Genomic DNA, 19,075 nt, shown 5'->3' with positions numbered 1-19,075 from the left:
ATATAACAATTTTTTTTTAGATGGTGCCGAGCATTTTTTAGTGGAACTCTGTTAAATCCAATAGCAATGTAAATCAGCATATATTTTTACTTAACTACATTGTATAAAATATACAAATTAGCAATTATCTCTTATAAACTTTACGCTTTGACCTTTTGTTTTGAAATTTTCACAAATGATTGACAATGTGTTTATCTTCAAAACGCCGTCGGGGCATTGTTTTTGGTTGAACAGTGTTACAACAATCGTACAGACAACTAGCCTGGGTGTTAATTTATGCATAAACTTGAATTAGTGAAATTTGAGCTGCTGCCCAGGTAGACAGTTTTCAAGACGAAACTTTCTTCATAGTAAACAGATGTACCCGTAAACCAATTTTGACAGGAAACAGAGACATGGTTTAGAAGCGAATTTGTTTTAAATCACTTTTGACCAAAAAAACAACATTTTTGTGCATATTTCAAACTACAATGTCCATAAAAAAAAATACTTACAAAATTTTAAAATTCATACAATAAGCTTTCTAAAAATATATAGTTATGTGGACAAGGGAGGTCATCTTGGTTGCCTAATTAACTAATTAAAATACCTGTCAGGTAAACTGCATCTCTACCTTAAATATCAATTGGCCCAAACCTAATAATCCCCTTATATAGCTACAATGGTATGTTAATGATTTGTAAACACAATCACTTTTCTATTTCAAAACAATATTCCTTCCATGAGAAATCTCAACCCAGGCATTTGGGATGTGGGATTCAATTAGTCTCAAAAATTGAATAATGCTGCCTAGCACAAAGAGATGGCTGGACAAATGTGAATAAGATACAGTATTGTATTTATATATGCAATATTATGCAATATTCAAATGCTGCACCTTTCACAATATGAATGATTAAAATATTAAATAAATGAATTTTCAGGACAGCTGATTCCAAAACTATGGTGCACACAATATATTAAGGCATGCCTGAAAAATGATATTCTTCACTTCATGATTTTAAATGGTAGAATTTGAACAAGGTGGAACTACATTTACAATTATCAGACATTAATCTTTCTTGAACTTCTATAAAACTAACAATTGCTATGCAATCTTCAATTTCAATTACCGGGGGTAGTTCACATTATTTTGTATCTTTCTCCAAGCAACCCATAGAGGGCACTGTGTATTTAAAAAACATTCACTGGTTTGAATTCCAGTGGATACTAAATAGAAATATTCATTAGATTAAAAATTCACTTGTTTGAGAAAGGTAACTATACATTCTACTGTTAAATCATGGACCATTTTATTAGGTTCATACTGTCTATCAGCCATCCAAATCAGCTACTGGTAATAATTTAATCTGATTTATGTACATGCAGCGGTAAATTTGATAAAAATCATTAGCCACATTTTATTTATTATAAGTAATAGAGATGACATCTATTAGTAAAATAATTTGATTTTCAATAAACACAAATTAGAAACATACATTGATCATTATTGAGAAAAAAATTGTAGCACCTGATGGTTACCAAAAGAAAGTTGTTGTAAAATACATTGCAGTAATTAACCTGTAGTAAGCACACCAATCACTGTCTTCCTTTTATTTTAAGGAACTATTCAACATCATGAAAGATGTTTATTCCAATCACAGTTTTGAAATATAGGTTCTGTCTTGTGTATAGGAATGGGATTGAATGTTTTGATCACTGAAGCAATATAAGACCAAACATGCTAAAACAGAAACATGTTATGTTCTAAGATATCAAATTTATACTGCTCCTTATACCGGGGTATAAACCACTACTATACCAAGATAATAATGTTTAAAAATTACAAAGGTATGAAGTATTGTTTTAACGACAACAATAATACACAGTCACCTGAGTTAGCCAGTCAAATTTGTTTACGTCTAATGTGGAAAGAATATTACCCAGTTCTTTAATGCTGTGTTCCCCAATCTTAGAAAAAAAATTTACCCAAAAACACTCAGGTCTAGAACAAGTAATATCAGGATAACCTTACATTTATTGAAACATGTCAAATTCCTGGAGAGGAATTAAACTGGTTTTATACAATTGTACCAGTTAAATGCTGCAAGCTAACATACTAGATGTTAAATAGTACATTGGAACAGTACATGCTTCAATGCCCCCAGACATCACTACCTCAAACAAGGATTAGCTGAATTAAAAAATAAATTAATTTGTCAAATAATTTATTTATTCAACACTAAAACGAACTACAGTGAGTTGTTCTATGGTCATATAACAATAAAAATAGATAAGATAAAATAAAATAAACTACACTAAGATACAGTGATGTTAATCAACTACACAGAATGCTAAATAAAGCTAAATAATATTACAAACACGCAAAAGATCATAATAAACTTATACGGTACAATACAATACACTAGCTAATATTATTAAGAGGTAACAAAATCACATTAAAATCACATTAGAGTCATAATTATGGTGGAAAGAATATTTTTAATTTTGGTGGAGCTGCTCACATCTCATTTGCATACATTTTTGTATGTATTGTGCAGTTCTTATTCCTGAACAATATTTCATGATTGCATTGAATTTTTCTAGTTCATTTAACTTCCTAAAATTTTGTATAATTTCCTTACAGTACTTGAATAATTCAATTCTGTGTGTATTGTACAGACTGCAGTCCATAAGGAAATGTATCTCATCTTCAATCTGCTTTTTAGCACAGTGTTTACAGACCCTTTCATTCCTTGGAGTTCTGCAATGCCTGCCAGTTTCAATATGAAGTTTGTGATCAGAGATTCTGAACTGGCATAGGGAGTGTCTCAGTTTAATATTACTCATTGTTATTAAACATTTTTCCATTTTAAACTGTGTTTTGAATGTTCTATAATTTTCCAATTTGTTTGTTCCACCATTTGCTCTGTTGTCATCAAATAGAGCTTCTTTCCATTTTATTTTATAATTTTCTTTCAGTAAAGCAGAGATAGTCTTGGTTTGGTGTGGTTTCTTTTTTTTTATTTGTTGTTTTATTGCCTTATCAAGATTGTTGTCACTGATTATTTTGTCGACATTTCTTGTCCACCTAGTTTTTACTGTATTGACCTCATCAAAGGTGCTTTTTATTAACTTGGGCGTCTATGGAAGTTTTGATCTGAGCCAGAATTTAATTATTTGTGTGATAATTTTTATGGCAAGAGGGTATCTTCCCAATTCCCCTAAGATTGCAAGCTTAGTAGCATTCTTTTTAACCCTCAGGAGTAATCAGAAGAAAGAATAGTTAACAGTTTCAATAATATCGCTATTTTTAGTGACTTCCTCTCCCCATACTTCACACCCATAGCTAATGATGGGTGCTATCAATTTATCAAATAGGTTTAGAGCTATGCTTATTTTGAGGTTTGAGACAGAATTGAGTGTTTGTTTTAGTACGAACTTGTACTAGTGTACGTTTGTTTCAGTAATAAGCCTTCTTCCCTATACCCCCTCTAGATAACTATAGGCGTCCTTAGAAGGGACATACGCAATTAAATTGGGCTAGGAGTGGTATGGGGTGATGGTTTTGGTAAAAGGAGCCCCCCCCCCCCCCGTGTTGGAGCACAGGAACTATGATCAAATTTGAAATTTTAAACAGCAACCAATATTCTTCAAGCTGGTATTTTTTTTTAAATTTTATTTTTTCATTCCGTTTGACTGTTTTTTCGAGTTTAAAAAATATGAGCTGGCTGGAGCCTTCATCCCTTATTTCTTAAACTAGATACCAGCCGATAACCCCCCCCCCCCCCCCCGCTCATAGGGATTGCGTACAGTTGATCAAAGTTCCTGGGCTCCGACTGGTTGGAGGGTCACAAGTGTTCATAGCAAAAATGTCTGGAGAGCATTTATAAAATAAAAACGATTAAATAATGTTGGGCTTAAGTTACAGCTCTGTTTTACTCCTGAAGAGTATGGAAATCTATTTGTTATTCTTCCGTTTAACAAGCTGTCGAAGATTCGGGTCAACGCAACGAGTCCGATGCCAATAAATATTCCAATAAATGTCAATAAATCCTACGTTCATAAACATGAATAAACATGCAAACTGAATCGCTATCTCGCGAGGCGATATTGGTTCAAATACTGCGTCAGGAAAACGTACGATTACTGGTAAACGCAAAACACCGAGTACACACTGCGAAGAAACCGAAAAAAACTAACAACTAACCTACCAGCCATTTTGTATAATGCAATATGGGTAATATGTAAAGTAGGTCGTATTCGTGAGGTCCTATTTGAGAGCTCCCAGATACGACCCAATGTGGCGTGCGCATAACCCTTCTCGATTTGCCAGCATAATATAGCGCCCTCTATTTGCCCAACTTGTTAAATAGAGGGCGCGTTACCCGGAAGTGGATGCATGCACGCCACATGACTTTAGTGATTTCTGTGCTGTCAGTTTTGTTCTCTGTTGTCACGTTCTATTCAATTCTTCCCCCTATTGCAGGTAATAACTGAGTTAACTCTCCATCATTTTTTTCAAATGAAGGGGTATTTTGCTTATACCGCGCTGTGCTAGCACAACGAGCGAGTTAAATGTTCTATCGATGTCGCGACACGGGGTTACGACTTGACGTAATAGAATTCATTGTACGTGTTCTAATTCAACGCGTTTCACAGCCAGGGAAACCAGTTCATTCAGCGTGATGTTGCAGTGGTATTAATTAGTATTCTACTTGTGAATTCCTTGTCTTATGAATGTGCAACAGTATATCTTGTTTGTAGATAATGTTATGTTTCACTGAAATTCATTCATTCATTCAGGGGGCTGCATTTTTCTGACACTTAAGGGGTAGTACATTTCGAATTCTGTGGGGGGAGTAAAGAAGGGTATTGTGTGTGCAATATTTGTTTCAGTCACTAATGAGATTTTTTTAACCATATTTCCATGACAATTTTTGTAATAGAATGTCATGCAACATGCACAGATTTCAGGTACTAGAAACAACAAACTAGTGTTCTTGAAGTTCAGGCACAGGTGAATTGAAAAAAAAAAAATTTGGTTTGAGTGGAATAAAATGTAAATAAAGCGATAAAGCAGAGACAATTGAGTTTCTAAAAAGAATCAGAGTACTGGCTATATTTGTGTAATTGAAAATGCTGTTTTATTGAAATGATTGACAATTTTCATTCCTAATGTGAAAAAGTTTTGTAACATTCAGATTATGTTATTTACTTGCTTTCATCATTATTATGCATTATTAATGCTGATGGATACTGAAAAAAAAAAAAAAAATTAATTGACAATTTGACTTGTTGACATGGAGTGAAAAAATTATAAATTATTGATATGAATCAATTATTGATATGAATCATAAGTTTTTTATATTTGCTCTAATGAAATGGTGAATGAAATTTTGATAATTTAATCTGATTACTGTATTACCGGTAGTAACACATGCTGTAACTTGATAAGTGTGTCTGTGGTCATATTTTGATGGTCTGTTTACAGTATAGGCAATTTTTTGTTTATGTGAGCTTCTAAAGCCTGTAATAACCCTAGATCTCTGGTGACATAATACTTGGTTGTACTGGCGTTATAAACTTTATCATATTCAGGTACCTTGCGAGTTACAGTACAGACAAGTGTAACTAATCATTTGGCACTGATTTTTTGTGGTTTAACCTGGGCTTTAAAAACCACCATAGATAAATTTTTGGCAAATAATTTGACTCGATGCCTCAGATGCATATACAGAGCAACATTTTATAAAATGCCAGTTAGCTGTTGGCCATCTTGGGAGTTAAGCTTCACTCGGTCTGTACTGTGCAGCTTCCATTATGTAATATATATTATATTCAAACCAGATCTCGTCAATCTCTGGGATTGGATCACGGAATACTTTTATCAGTGTTGTTTAAACAACTAATCTGTTTAATGTTTTCCCATTTTCTTTTTAATCCAGTAAGGTATTTAATTGAAAATTAATCCAATAAATAACCGTTCACACTTAACTTAAATTCACTTTTATTATATTTCACAGAAAGCTGTTTTGACGCTTGACCCTGTGACTTTGTATTTGATATAGACGTGATGTCTGAAGACAATGCCAAGGTTAGTCTAATTGTAATGTGGTATATGTATATGGCAACTAAGGAATGTACTTGAAGAAATTGACCCCTAATAGACTGGACAAAAATTACAAATACATGTGTATAAATAATGTCTCAGTTTAATAGATAATTAGTTGGCATATAATATTTGAATATATGGGGTATAAATAAAAACATTCATATTTGATTGATTAATTTGAAAATGTCAATGTAGAGAAGTGTGTGCACAGTTCACTTGACAAACCTGATGCCAGGATGGTCAATGATCACATCAGAGAGTTGGTCTTTATATACAGGTCACTTTACATGTAAATTGTTTTGGGACTACGGTATTTAAAGGTGGTCACATTAGACAGATAGTCTTTATATACAGGTCACTTTACATGTAAATTGTTTTGGGACTATTTAAAGTTGGTCACATTAGACAGATAGTCTTTATATACAGGTCACTTTACATGTAAATTGTTTTGGGACTATTTAAAGGTGGTCACATTAGACAGATAGTCTTTATATACAGGTCGCTTTACATGTAAATTGAATTGGGACTATTTAAAGGTGGTCACATTAGACAGATAGTCTTTATATACAGGTCACTTTACATGTAAATTGTTTTGGGACTATTTAAAGTTGGTCACATTAGACAGATAGTCTTTATATACAGGTCACTTTACATGTAAATTGAATTGGGACTATTCAAAGGTGGTCACATTAGACAGATAGTCTTTATATACAGGTCACTTTACATGTAAATTGTTTTGGGACTATTCAAAGGTGGTCACATTAGACAGATAGTCTTTATATACAGGTCGCTTTACATGTAAATTGTTTTGGGACTATTTAAAGGTGGTCACATTAGACAGATAGTCTTTATATACAGGTCACTTTACATGTAAATTGAATTGGGACTATTCAAAGGTGGTCACATTAGACAGATAGTCTTTATATACAGGTCACTTTACATGTAAATTGTTTTGGGACTATTCAAAGGTGGTCACATTAGACAGATAGTCTTTATATACAGGTCGCTTTACATGTAAATTGTTTTGGGACTATTTAAAGGTGGTCACATTAGACAGATAGTCTTAATATACAGGTCACTTTACATGTAAATTGAATTGAGACTATTCAAAGGTGGTCACATTAGACAGATAGTCTTTATATACAGGTCACTTTACATGTAAATTGAATTGGGACTATTCAAAGGTGGTCACATTAGAGAGATAGTCTTTATATACAGGTCACTTTACATGTAAATTGAATTGGGACTATTCAAAGGTGGTCACATTAGAGAGATAGTCTTTATATACAATTCACTTTACATGTAAATTGTATTGGGACTATTCAAAGGTGGTCACATTAGACAGATAGTCTTTATATACAGGTCACTTTACATGTAAATTGAATTGGGACTATTCAAAGGTGGTCACATTAGAGAGATAGTCTTTATATACAATTCACTTTACATGTAAATTGTATTGGGACTATTCAAAGGTGGTCACATTAGACAGATAGTCTTTATATACAGGTCACATTGCATATTAAATGTATTATGACTATTCAAAGGTGGTCACATTAGACAGATAGTCTTTATATACAGGTCACTTTACATGTAAATTGAATTGGGACTATTCAAAGGTGGTCACATTAGACAGATAGTCTTTATATACAGGTCACTTTACATGTAAATTGTATTGGGACTATTCAAAAATGGTCACATTAGACAGATAGTCTTTATATACAGGTCACTTTACATGTAAATTGTATTGGGACTATTCAAAGGTGGTCACATTAGACAGATAGTCTTTATATGCAGGTCACATTGCATATTAAATGTATTATGACTATTCAAAGGTGGTCACATTAGACAGATAGTCTTTATATACAGGTCACTTTACATGTAAATTGTATTGGGACTATTCAAAGGTGGTCACATTAGACAGATAGTCTTTATATACAGGTCACTTTACATGTAAATTGTATTGGGACTATTCAAAAATGGTCACATTAGACAGATAGTCTTTATATACAGGTCACTTTACATGTAAATTGAATTGGGACTATTCAAAGGTGGTCACATTAGAGAGATAGTCTTTATATACAATTCACTTTACATGTAAATTGTATTGGGACTATTCAAAGGTGGTCACATTAGACAGATAGTCTTTATATACAGGTCACATTGCATATTAAATGTATTATGACTATTCAAAGGTGGTCACATTAGACAGATAGTCTTTATATACAGGTCACTTTACATGTAAATTGTTTTGGGACTATTCAAAGGTTGTCACTGTCACCAATGACTATGTAATTCCTGCCTATATTTATCATGGTTTTCATCACGATCTTTGATTGTGTTTAGAATGTGAATTTTGTTTCACTTGATTCATGACACCGAAGGCGACATGAAACAAAGTGTTTTCTCTGCCAATTTTGTTGTATTTCAACCAAAGAAAACTTTTATTTTCTCCGGTGTCGACTTTGAGCTTATCATATGAATGATTGTCCGCTGTCGTCCGTGTCAACTTTTTACTTTTTCAACTTCTTCATGAAAACTACAAAACCTATTGCTTTGTTACATGGTGTACATGTACCTAGGGCAGACCTCACTCACATTTGTTCATTTCATGTTAATATCTTTAATTCTCTAATTTTGATGAATATTTTTTATCATTTTTGGTAAAAAGTGATATTTTTGACTTCTTGTTAAAACCGCAAGTCCAATTGTTTGATAGTATACATATAGGTACCTCAGGTATACCTTCCTCAGATTTGTTCATTTTCTAATGATATCTTTAGTTCTTTAATTTAAATATGCATTGCTAACAGCGTAGATTTCTCGGCCATGGCTCTGCTCGTTTATTTTGGTATATTATCGTTTATCGTTTTATCACTCAATAGAAAGAAGTGGATAGCAATGTGTCACCTGACTTATCGCCATCTGAAGAAAACAAAGATGTAGTTTCTATGACAGGTGAGTCACACCAAAATATTCTGTTTATTTATCAATAAAATAAGCTTACCGGGGTAGTTTTCTTTTCAAACAATTTGGCTTGTTGTTACCACACTGAAATAGTCAGTGCACAAAGTAGTTGTTTTTATTGATTAAGTCTCTTAACTTTCCCTAATTTTTTTTATTTCTTCATATATGATAATATGAAGTTAATATGGATGTTATTTTCGTGAGTGATGCAATGTATTATGAAAATGCACCTCACGGATGTAGATCATGTGTATCATACTACGTAGATCAGCTACAGGTATGCAGAATATACTACTACATGACATGTGACTTGCATGTGCATCACTTTTTGGTGCTAAGGGTAAGAATCAGTCTCAGATGCAAAACTAGTGAAATCTATAACTCCTGAATATAGTTGATGGATAAATTTACTTTATATTTTAGTTACATTCTTACTTTGCAAACTTGTGAGTTGCCATCATCCCCTGACTAATATATACACCATTGAGATTGTTGATGAGTAATTAAAAATGAGTTGACATATAGTTTAGTTATTTTCCAAGGTAAAATCGCCTTCATTATAAACAATAAGATGTTATCTCCCATAATGCATTGCGTATATCTGAAGTAACATGCTCAGTACTGTAAAATCGCTATTAGAAGCCGCATCTCTAATAGAAGTCACATCCATTCTTTTTGAATAATTGGGAGCCAAAAATTCATCATTTCTTGTATGCGTAGTTGGTCTAATCAAAGCCACATTAATTCCCTCCGTTGCATTGTACCATTTCAATAGAAGCTGTGGTTTCTAATACAGATTTTACAGTAGTCAGAATTTGAACTCAGCTTAAATAAACTGACACAAAATAAGAAGGTGATCAAGCCTACTGCTAAGTATAATCATCGAATTAGTGACAATGATTATTTCTGTAGAGCAAGTCTTCAATTGTTTCAATATGTTCAATAACTTTTCAGTTGAGAAGAAGGGCGGAGCCAGGCCGAAGACTCCAAAATCTGCTGCAGCACAGAAGAGTAGAACAGAGTCCCAGTTGAAAGGCAAGTCGTGTCTCATTGATCATTTATGTGTTGGCGATCCACTCTACTAGGATTGCCCGTCTCTCTCTCTGTCTGTCGGTCGGTCTGTCTGTCGGTCGGTCTGTCGGTCGGTCTGTCTGTCTGTCTGTCTGTCTGTCTGTCTGTCTGTCTGTCTGTCTGTCTGTCTGTCTGTCTGTCTGTCTGTCTGTCTGTCTGTCTGTCTGTCTGTCTGTCTGTCTGTTTGTTTCTGTGTTTGTGATTTCCAGTGTCTTCATGTATTAATTCTTCTGTGATTTTTTTGACTTGGTTGATTTTGCTCAAACTTGCTCAACGCAAGTCCTAACACAACTTTGAATGAACTGTAAACATAATCATAGTTTAATCATAGAATCTGGAATCTGCTTGACTGGGTTGATTTTGCTCAAACTTGGCAGGCAGATCACACTTTTACTTGAGTTAGGTGGTAAAATCTGAAAAAATTCCAAGCTCACTGTTACCATGTCAATTGTCCAAAATAGTTTTGAAACTTTACCTGCTATAAGTATTGTATTAGCAGTGTTCAAATGACCATGCTTTCACCAGTAACTGGTTTTAAAAATTCTTAGCAGACTGGTCATATCGTCACTCTCGTTGCATTCAGTCCAAATATATTGCCTCCTACCAGTCTCATAATAGCAGTGTTTAAATGATCATGCTTTTTATTTTGACTAAGTTGAACACCAACAAAAGATAAATTGTTACCTTATATCAACGTAATCCCAACGCAACTTTGCACTTTGAATAAACTGTAAAACCTGCGTTCAAAAAATCTAGAAAATACTATCGCGAAATGGTCAGAAATAATAAATATAACAGCAAAATACGCTATGCAGGTGTCAATTATAAACTGACGTTAGCTTCACATTCATGTCCCACCATTGCAACAGTCGAAAACAGGTTTTTTGAGTGGAGCGGCTCACCAATCAGCCTACTGGCTTGTTCTAATGGGATACATGTCACAACATGTACATACTAGGTAACAAATTTGTTCATTTAAACAAAACACACATGGATGAAGACTAACTGTCATCCCTTAATTATAAACAATTGTTGCAAGGTCCAAAACATTAGCCTATATTAAGCAATTATGCACGAGTACATGCAGACTTTGAAATAGCAAGTAGGAGCTTAAATGGTGACCTGTTTCCGACTAGAGGTACTGTGTGCAAAGTAAACAAAGGAAGTCTTTAGAATTAGTGTGTATGTTTATTTATGTCTGTTCCACCATTATCTCAAGAACTACATAATGGATTTTATGAAAGAAACTTGGCACATAGATGCTCTGAAACAAATCACTGATCTGATTAATTTTTGGTTAAAATATTTTAATATTAATTCAGATATTAATTGGTTATTTTAAAACTTTTTCAATGATATCTAAAAAAATAATCATTGCTTTTCAATAAAACTTGCATGCTATAGCAGAGATTTTTTTAAAACAAAGGAACAGGGGCACAGCGCCATGCGCCCCCTTACCATGAGGAGCAGATCCTCTGGCAATCATAAAATTCTGATTGACCAGGGATCACATGTGGCCACAATCTTCAACTGTGACCTGTTTGATAGTAATTTTGGCCCCAAGAACGCCGTAGAACGATCCATTTTAACTTAGAATTATCAAAAACTCCACATCCTGGTAGGGAGAACCCTATCTCCTCTACTTGGTGGTACCACTGAATTGCAGTGCTCTCCCTCTTGCAGTTTTTTTCTAGAAAAAACCCTGCTAAAGGGACAATATGCAGACTATTTTTTTGGTTTGAATAGGGGCATATTAATTCCATAATTTGCAGTTTTTTTCGTTTTCTATTATCTCAAAAACCAAAAACAGTTTACAATAGAAATAGAGAGGTACAGAGATGCCCTATAATTACCTAATTTGCCAATTTTCAGCATTTACACAGATATCTCATAAACCAATCATGTTCAGTTTAGCAAGTCAATTACCTACTTGCATGAATGGGGTCATGTAACCTCATTATTATGCAAAACTGCAATAGCTAGCACTTTTTCAGATAGCGACATGCTACATGTGCCATATTAAATACATTGAACAAGAGATGTGAATAAAATCATACGATTATGGAATTTAAATAATATGCATATCTATGGCAGATATGCATGTGCAGTGAATCCTGTGATTAACCACTTCAGACATAACCAACATGTCCATGTATGGTCATGTGATCTCATTGATATGCATTATTGTATCTTAGACACTATTGCAATCAGGGATATGCATTCAGGACTATTGAAGGCATTAGATGAGAGATATTACTAGTACTTACATATATGGAAATATATGGTCAAGTGACCTAATTAATTAATATGCATTACTGTAATAACACCGATGCATGTAGTAAAAATCAACAATGATGGCATCTGACAATACAACAGATGACCATATAGTCAACTTTACCTTTCTTTCACTAAAGATAACATTTCAGCTGCCACATCGCAAATTGAAAATTGCCAATCTAACATCAAGGCTTGGATGGTTAACAACAAACTACAGCTAAATGATGGTAAAACAGAGATATTGCTAATCCGTTCAAAATTTGACCTATTTCCAAACCCCTTGCATGGTATCAACATTGGATCAACACTCGTTAAACCGGTTAAAGCAGCTCGGACCTTATTCACAAAAATCAAAACCAGAGAACCCTTCGCTCAAGTAAGAAACATACACTTGCCATACCTAGAACTCATCTCAAGAATTATGGTGACCGGTCATTTGCCCATTCCTCACCGTCTTTATGGAATCAATTACCAAATGACATCTGTTCTGCACCAAATGTTAACATCTTCAAAACCAAACTCAAATCTTACCTGTTTCAGCAAGCCTGTCTGTGAAACTAAGCGTCGTTGAGCATCACTGCGATGGATACTAGGCGCTATATAAACTTGTATTTATTATTATTATTATAGTCATGTGACCTCATTTTATTATGCAAGCCTGTAATATCTTGGTCACTGTAGACATGCAATCAGTGCAATGTTGTAGGCATCAGACGAGAGTTGACAGACCTGACATACTTGGTCATGTGACTTAATTAATATGCATAACTGTAATTGATTAAGCACTGCTGCTGATAGTAACTAACATAGAACTAGTGCAATAATGTATGCATTGGACAAGAGATGTGACTAATGTATCAGATGACCATATATAATCATGTGACCTCAATAATATGCATAACTGTGATACATGTTTCTAAAATACTGTTTCAATTCGGGACATGAAACCAGCACTGTAATTGTGCTATCGCACAAAATATATCACCAAAATATCAAGTCCTTGTTTATGATCATGATTTCTTTAAATATTTCTGAATGTTATACTATAGCCACTGAGAACCACCCTGATCACTGCTTCTTACAGTTATTTACAAAGTGTGCATGAACAATTAACATGGGCAGGAAATCAACAAAATAACTTTGTATTTGTTTTATTTGCAAGATTTACTATTATATTCATTACTTTTCATTTCGGCATGTCATTACCAACATGACAAGCAAAGTCAATACATCCTATAAGACTCCTATCGGATTATAAAGTATTCCTATAAGAATATTTTCATGGGATCTTTCAATATTTTGACCCCTTGTCTATAGAAATACTAAATAAATCGTATACAAGTACATTTCAAATCATCCAGAATTTGGTTTTCTTCATTTTTCGCTCATATTTATTTTCTGTGTGTACTTATATTCAGATACAGTGAAAGGCGCTAACAAGAAACGAGCATTTGGAAAAAATATCTCAGATGTTCAAAGCAGGTAAGTGTCAACTTTTTATATTTTCAACTTCTTCTTGAAAACTACAATTCTTATTGCTTTGATACTTGGTGTATATGATGCATACCTTTCTTAGATTTGTTTATTTCGTGTTGATAACTTGTAATTCTGTAATTTTGACGAATATTTTTGTCATTTTTGGTAAAAGTGATATTTCTGACTTCTTGTTGAAAACTGCAAGTTTGATGGCTATGATATTATACATATAAATACTTCATGTGTACCGATCTCGGATTTGTTTATTTTGTGATATCTTTAATTCTCTAATTAGTCCCCGTTCGAACGAAGTTCAGGGACTTATAATTCTGTCTTCATCCGTCCGCCCATATGCGCGTCTGTCTGGAGTCATATTTCAGAATCTTTTGGATCGATTCTGTTCATTCTTTGCATGTGTCTAGTACTTTATGCGGGACATGTGCACATGCAGTGATTTAGCGATGGCCAACTGGCAGCCATTTTGTATTTTGGACATGCTTTGTCATTCAAATTTGGTACATAGATTATGGGCATATGGACCTTTTACACTAATAAACTGACGAACTATCCCCCCCCCTGCGGGGGGAGTTCTTTTAAATTTATGATGTAGATGGGCAAGCGTAATTCACAGATAGATCACCATTGTCTGACACCCCCTGCCATGTGAATTTAAATTAGAGGCATAACAAACGTTAAATTGTATTCAATGCATTATTTTGAACTGATATTTATTAAAACTGCAAATTTGAGGACACTGCCTTCACCATATTATTCAACACAAGAGGGCGCTTATCTTGTACAAAGGGTCTATTAGCCACTTTAGTCTAGAACTTACAATTACAAAGAGTTGCAATTGCTGTATTCCCTATCTCAGAATCTCAAATTCGGTCATTACACATATTTTAACATTGTAAGCCCCTTGTAAAGATTTATCGTAGGGCACCATGGCAACAAGCATTCATATTCATATTCATGAGATGTATGGTAATGTAATTTTAGTGCCTCATTCCCATCCTCAGACTTGCATTTTCTCAAACATTTATTAAACAATTTTAGCAAGTGAAATAACATAGACATGCACCTCAATTTGTTTTACTTTCACTTGTGATCTATGTTTTTCTTTGCTATGTCTTAAACCGAAGGGGTCATCATGCAACACGTGTTCGAATTTGATGTAAATAAACAATCTGTTGTATTTTACGCTTGGAACTCAAGTTTCAAGAACACGCACACGACAACCCCTCTGCTTTAATATGACGAGCACAAAGAGAACTTTCAAAAATTTCAAAGCAAATAATATACACAATTACAATTATAGTAATTACATTGTACATATCACCAGAATTTATGATTAGGTCTGTGGAAACACAGTTGAAGTCTTGTCAAAATTCAAAATATTATCTTCATTGTCGAATGTGTTCGATCGTATACAAACTGTTGATGCAATGCATTTTTCACTACAAGCAACAATGTCCTTTGACCTAATAGGTCAGGTCTGTTATTAATCATAATGCTGCATCGTAGCAACACAGTTCTCTGGGGAAAAAAGGCATTTTAGTAAGGTAGTGGAAAGTGAATTATCAAACGATCTGTTGGAATTGATTTTGGCAAAAAAAAGGCTTGATTGTGTTAAAAAACTGGTAATTTGTTATTTTTGAAAGATAAACTGAGTAAGGAATGTGTATTTACCGTCTTTCACAGTTGTTAACAGGTCATTGGTGAAGTATGGTTTACACATAGTTACGCATTTACAAGATATTCATTGTGGTCGATATCCACGCTGTATTGTATGGATTTGATTCCCTTGTATTCGGATAAAAAAACATGTTTTATGACTAGAACTTCAAATTTAGGGCATTTTGGAGAAGATGGGTGCTTAGCCAAATGCCTTAAATGGAAATGCCCTAAAAGCCGGGTGGGTGCTTAATTGAGTGTAGGGTGCTACATGTAAGTCAGACGATGACTGATGGACAGAATTAGGTTAGAAAAATGTTTGTTTTACAAACCAGTATGATGGAAATATATTCAAATGATCAAGCACTTTTGTATAAAATACATGCATTGTGGAACACATTCTGTGTTAACGTCATTAGGTTCAGTGGTGTAGTGGCCATTTTGTTTTACTGAATGTGGTTCAAGAGCTGTATCTCTGACATGCCTTGGCTGATCATGCTCAAAATTTGTATATTTATCATACATAAGCACATTAATTTGTTTGATGATGAGATTCAGGAGAATAATGGCCATTTTAATGTTAAATCAAGCATTTCTAGCATATATTTGTTTCATGTTCCTATTCATGATTTATTCATTTCAGTTTTACAATTGAACTAACTCTGTCATGTCATATGTTGATTGAGCCTTACAGAAGCCCCTCCCACATCAACAATGGTGACAATAGTGGCCCATGGCACCAATGAAATGTCTTGAAATTAGGCACCATTTTGGCACCATGAATCAATGACTGTTGCAACATTTTGCATGACCATGTTTTTCATATGAGTGATTGTCCGTCGTCGTCGTCGTTCGTGGCATGTTTTACTTTTTCAACTTCTTCTTGAAAACTACAAGCCTGAATGCTTTGATACTTGGTGTATATGTACCTTGGGTAGACCTATCTTAGGTTTGTTCATTTCATGTTGATATCTTAAATTCTCTAATTTTGGTGAATATTTTTGTCATTTTTGGTAGAAAGTGATATTTTCGACTTCTTGTTAAAAACTGTAAGTCCGATTGCTTTGATACTATACATATTGTTCATTTTCTAATGATGTCTTCAGTTCTTTAATTGAAATGTGCATTGCTATCAGCGGAGCTATCTCAGCCGATAGGCTGCTATTTCAGTTACGCATGGTGTGTAACCATTCATAGAGTTCAGAATTGAATTACATAATTTGTTTTTGAAGACAGACCTCCCCAGCAGTCAACAAGTTGACACAACTCGATTTTGGGTGATTCCATTTTGTCTAAGGATTCCGAAAAATTCTGTTCTGTTAATGGGCTCTCTGCTGCCAAGGTCTTCAATTTGTTAACACTCACTGTCCTGATTGTTCCATTTCAGAAGCATTACCCCAGAAGATGACCAACTGGTAACATTTACGATGAAACATGGCCCAAGACGTGAAATGGTACAGTGTCATACGAGCGACAGTTTAATAGAAGCTATCATAAACCATCAAAAACAAATAAAAGGCGGTGATCAAGATTTCAACTTTATTTTTGTTGAGATCATTGAGGGAAAAGAGCTGAAGCCAACAATTCCTAATTTAGGAATCCCTGCTAAACTAATATCAGATAAAACCATTGTTTGTGAAGTGAAATCTCCTGGCGGGTCTAAGCAACAGTTGAATCCTTCTTCTTTAATAAGAAAATATGGAAGGGGTAAGAATCTGTACACATTGTACATTTCAAGTGAAACTGTTGGACCTACAAACAAAAGTTTTCTAGTGTATCCCAATCACTATTCCAACTGCCGAATCCGCATCGATTTTACTGAGAATGAGAGTCTGTTAGATGCTTTAACTATGGATGGTCGATTCACTGCTAATTTGAGTAATTTTGTCTTAGTAGATGAAAGTTATGGAACAGAAATTTACTTGTTCCACAAGGCTTTTTCTTACAAAGACAAAACATTGTCTCTTAAGCATTTAGGTAAACACGTTGCTGTAACAAACAGTAGTGTGACGGGTTCAGTTGTTGATGGAGATGATGCGTCCAATTCTCCTAAAACTCCACGCGCGACAGGTTTGAGAAAACCTAACCTAGTAGCATTAGGGGATGTAAATCGCATTGCTAAACTGGTGGGAAGAAAATATAAATTGAATTTGCGGAATAGAACAAGGTCAGAAACCGAAGCACAGAAAATCAACGAAATCTATTGGCAGACTTACAGTTTATATAATGAGCCATGTCGTGTTTCTGTGATAAATGAGTATCAGTATTCTGTTGGGATCATTTACTGGTCTGATAAAGATGGAAAATTATATAACGCAACTTGTTTCCGACTTGGTGAGAAAGCCTGCTGCATCCTGACAAACAGACATGTGCTCTTTAATATTGAAAATTCTGTACGTGAACAGGGCATGCATCTAGAAAATGTGAATGTCCGTTTTAATTTTGTTAAAGGCAAGCTTGATCCGAATGATCCCAATAACTTTAAGTTAAAAGGCGAGAATAATATGCCTGCCATACTCTTTGAAAGTCCAAATGATAAACTAGATTATGTGATACTGAAGCTGGATAGTCCTCAGGGAAGCAGCTTTTCAAGCACTGGTCTGTTTTCACTTCCACCCCCACTTGGCCACTTGCTTCCATCTTCCATGCCCGATATGACTCTATTGTACATCATGGGGTATTCTGAAACACGACAGTTAACGATGGAATCGTGTGTTACCTTGGATCTTATGGATGCCAGAAATGTTCCCACTTATATCCGCGCACCTCATGGTCAGTTACCAGACACTGACTCTGTATTTCAACAAACTTCCCTACTTCATGGAGCTTCAGGCAGTCCAATTTTCACTTGTGAAGGGCAGTTAGTTGGGGTACATACCCGCGGTTATTTTCGTGTAAATTCCTCTCGGAGTGAATTTGAACAAGGGGTAACACTCAAAGCAATAATTAGAGATGTTCAGTTGCAAATTGATGCAATGACTGAAGGCAAAACTGAATATGAAGCATTGTTTCAGGATCTGTTTCCTAACGAGCATGCGACTATTGCCGACAGTGTTTCACCAACTTCACCCTAACCTCATTGTGAGAAACATTTCATACATTCTAACAAAGTTTTTTTTTTTTTTGAGTGGGATACAAGTTTTCCCATGTTTTCAGCTGGTCTGTATGCTAATACATGTATGTTTAATTTTCTTGCTGCAAACGAATGCATTATTATTTTTGTATCTTGACTGTAGTGTAAATCACAATGCAGTAGAAGAACTGAACAAGTTCTTTTGTTGGCATATTAACTTTAAGTATATACCTTTTTTTATGAAAGACAAAACTTCATAAATGTTTTTTGGAAGTTTGACTTTTTAGTACATGTATTATATCTGCTTGCTTCTTTTTAAAGATATTGTCATAAAAGTGTATTTCAGTTTTCTGTGGCAATGTTTTATGAAACATATTTATTTTTGTGATCATTTAGATATTTTTATAGCAATGGAGAAAAAAAATTCCCTCTTCAAAATTTTTTTT

At 34.3% G+C, this 19,075-nt stretch overlaps 1 protein-coding gene across 1 annotated transcript; it reads left to right on the top strand.

The window, feature by feature from the left end:
• The first annotated feature begins 4,375 nt into the window (after positions 1-4,375).
• Positions 4,376-18,826, top strand: LOC102803589 (serine protease FAM111A-like). Its single transcript, XM_085499155.1, has 6 exons — positions 4,376-4,468; positions 6,006-6,076; positions 8,977-9,049; positions 10,013-10,093; positions 13,825-13,888; positions 16,944-18,826. Exons 2-6 carry the CDS (start codon positions 6,056-6,058, stop codon positions 18,628-18,630), a joined length of 1,926 nt encoding a protein of 641 aa, XP_085355281.1. The 5' UTR covers positions 4,376-4,468; positions 6,006-6,055; the 3' UTR covers positions 18,631-18,826.
• Positions 18,827-19,075: the final 249 nt, after the last annotated feature.

This window comes from Saccoglossus kowalevskii, chromosome 5, assembly GCF_978046115.1.
Source record: "Saccoglossus kowalevskii chromosome 5, keSacKowa6.1, whole genome shotgun sequence".
Classification (NCBI taxonomy): Eukaryota; Metazoa; Hemichordata; class Enteropneusta; family Harrimaniidae; genus Saccoglossus; species Saccoglossus kowalevskii.
This window is presented reverse-complemented; position numbering and strand designations above follow the sequence as displayed.

Bases quoted from the DNA above. Each gene is read 5' to 3' on its own strand.
- LOC102803589 (XM_085499155.1), top strand. From the start codon at position 6,056: ATGTCTGAAGACAATGCCAAG. The intron at 6,077-8,976 runs GTTAGTCTAATT...ATCACTCAATAG, and splicing joins TGTCTGAAGACAATGCCAAG to AAAGAAGTGGATAGCAATGT. The intron at 9,050-10,012 runs GTGAGTCACACC...ATAACTTTTCAG, and splicing joins AGATGTAGTTTCTATGACAG to TTGAGAAGAAGGGCGGAGCC.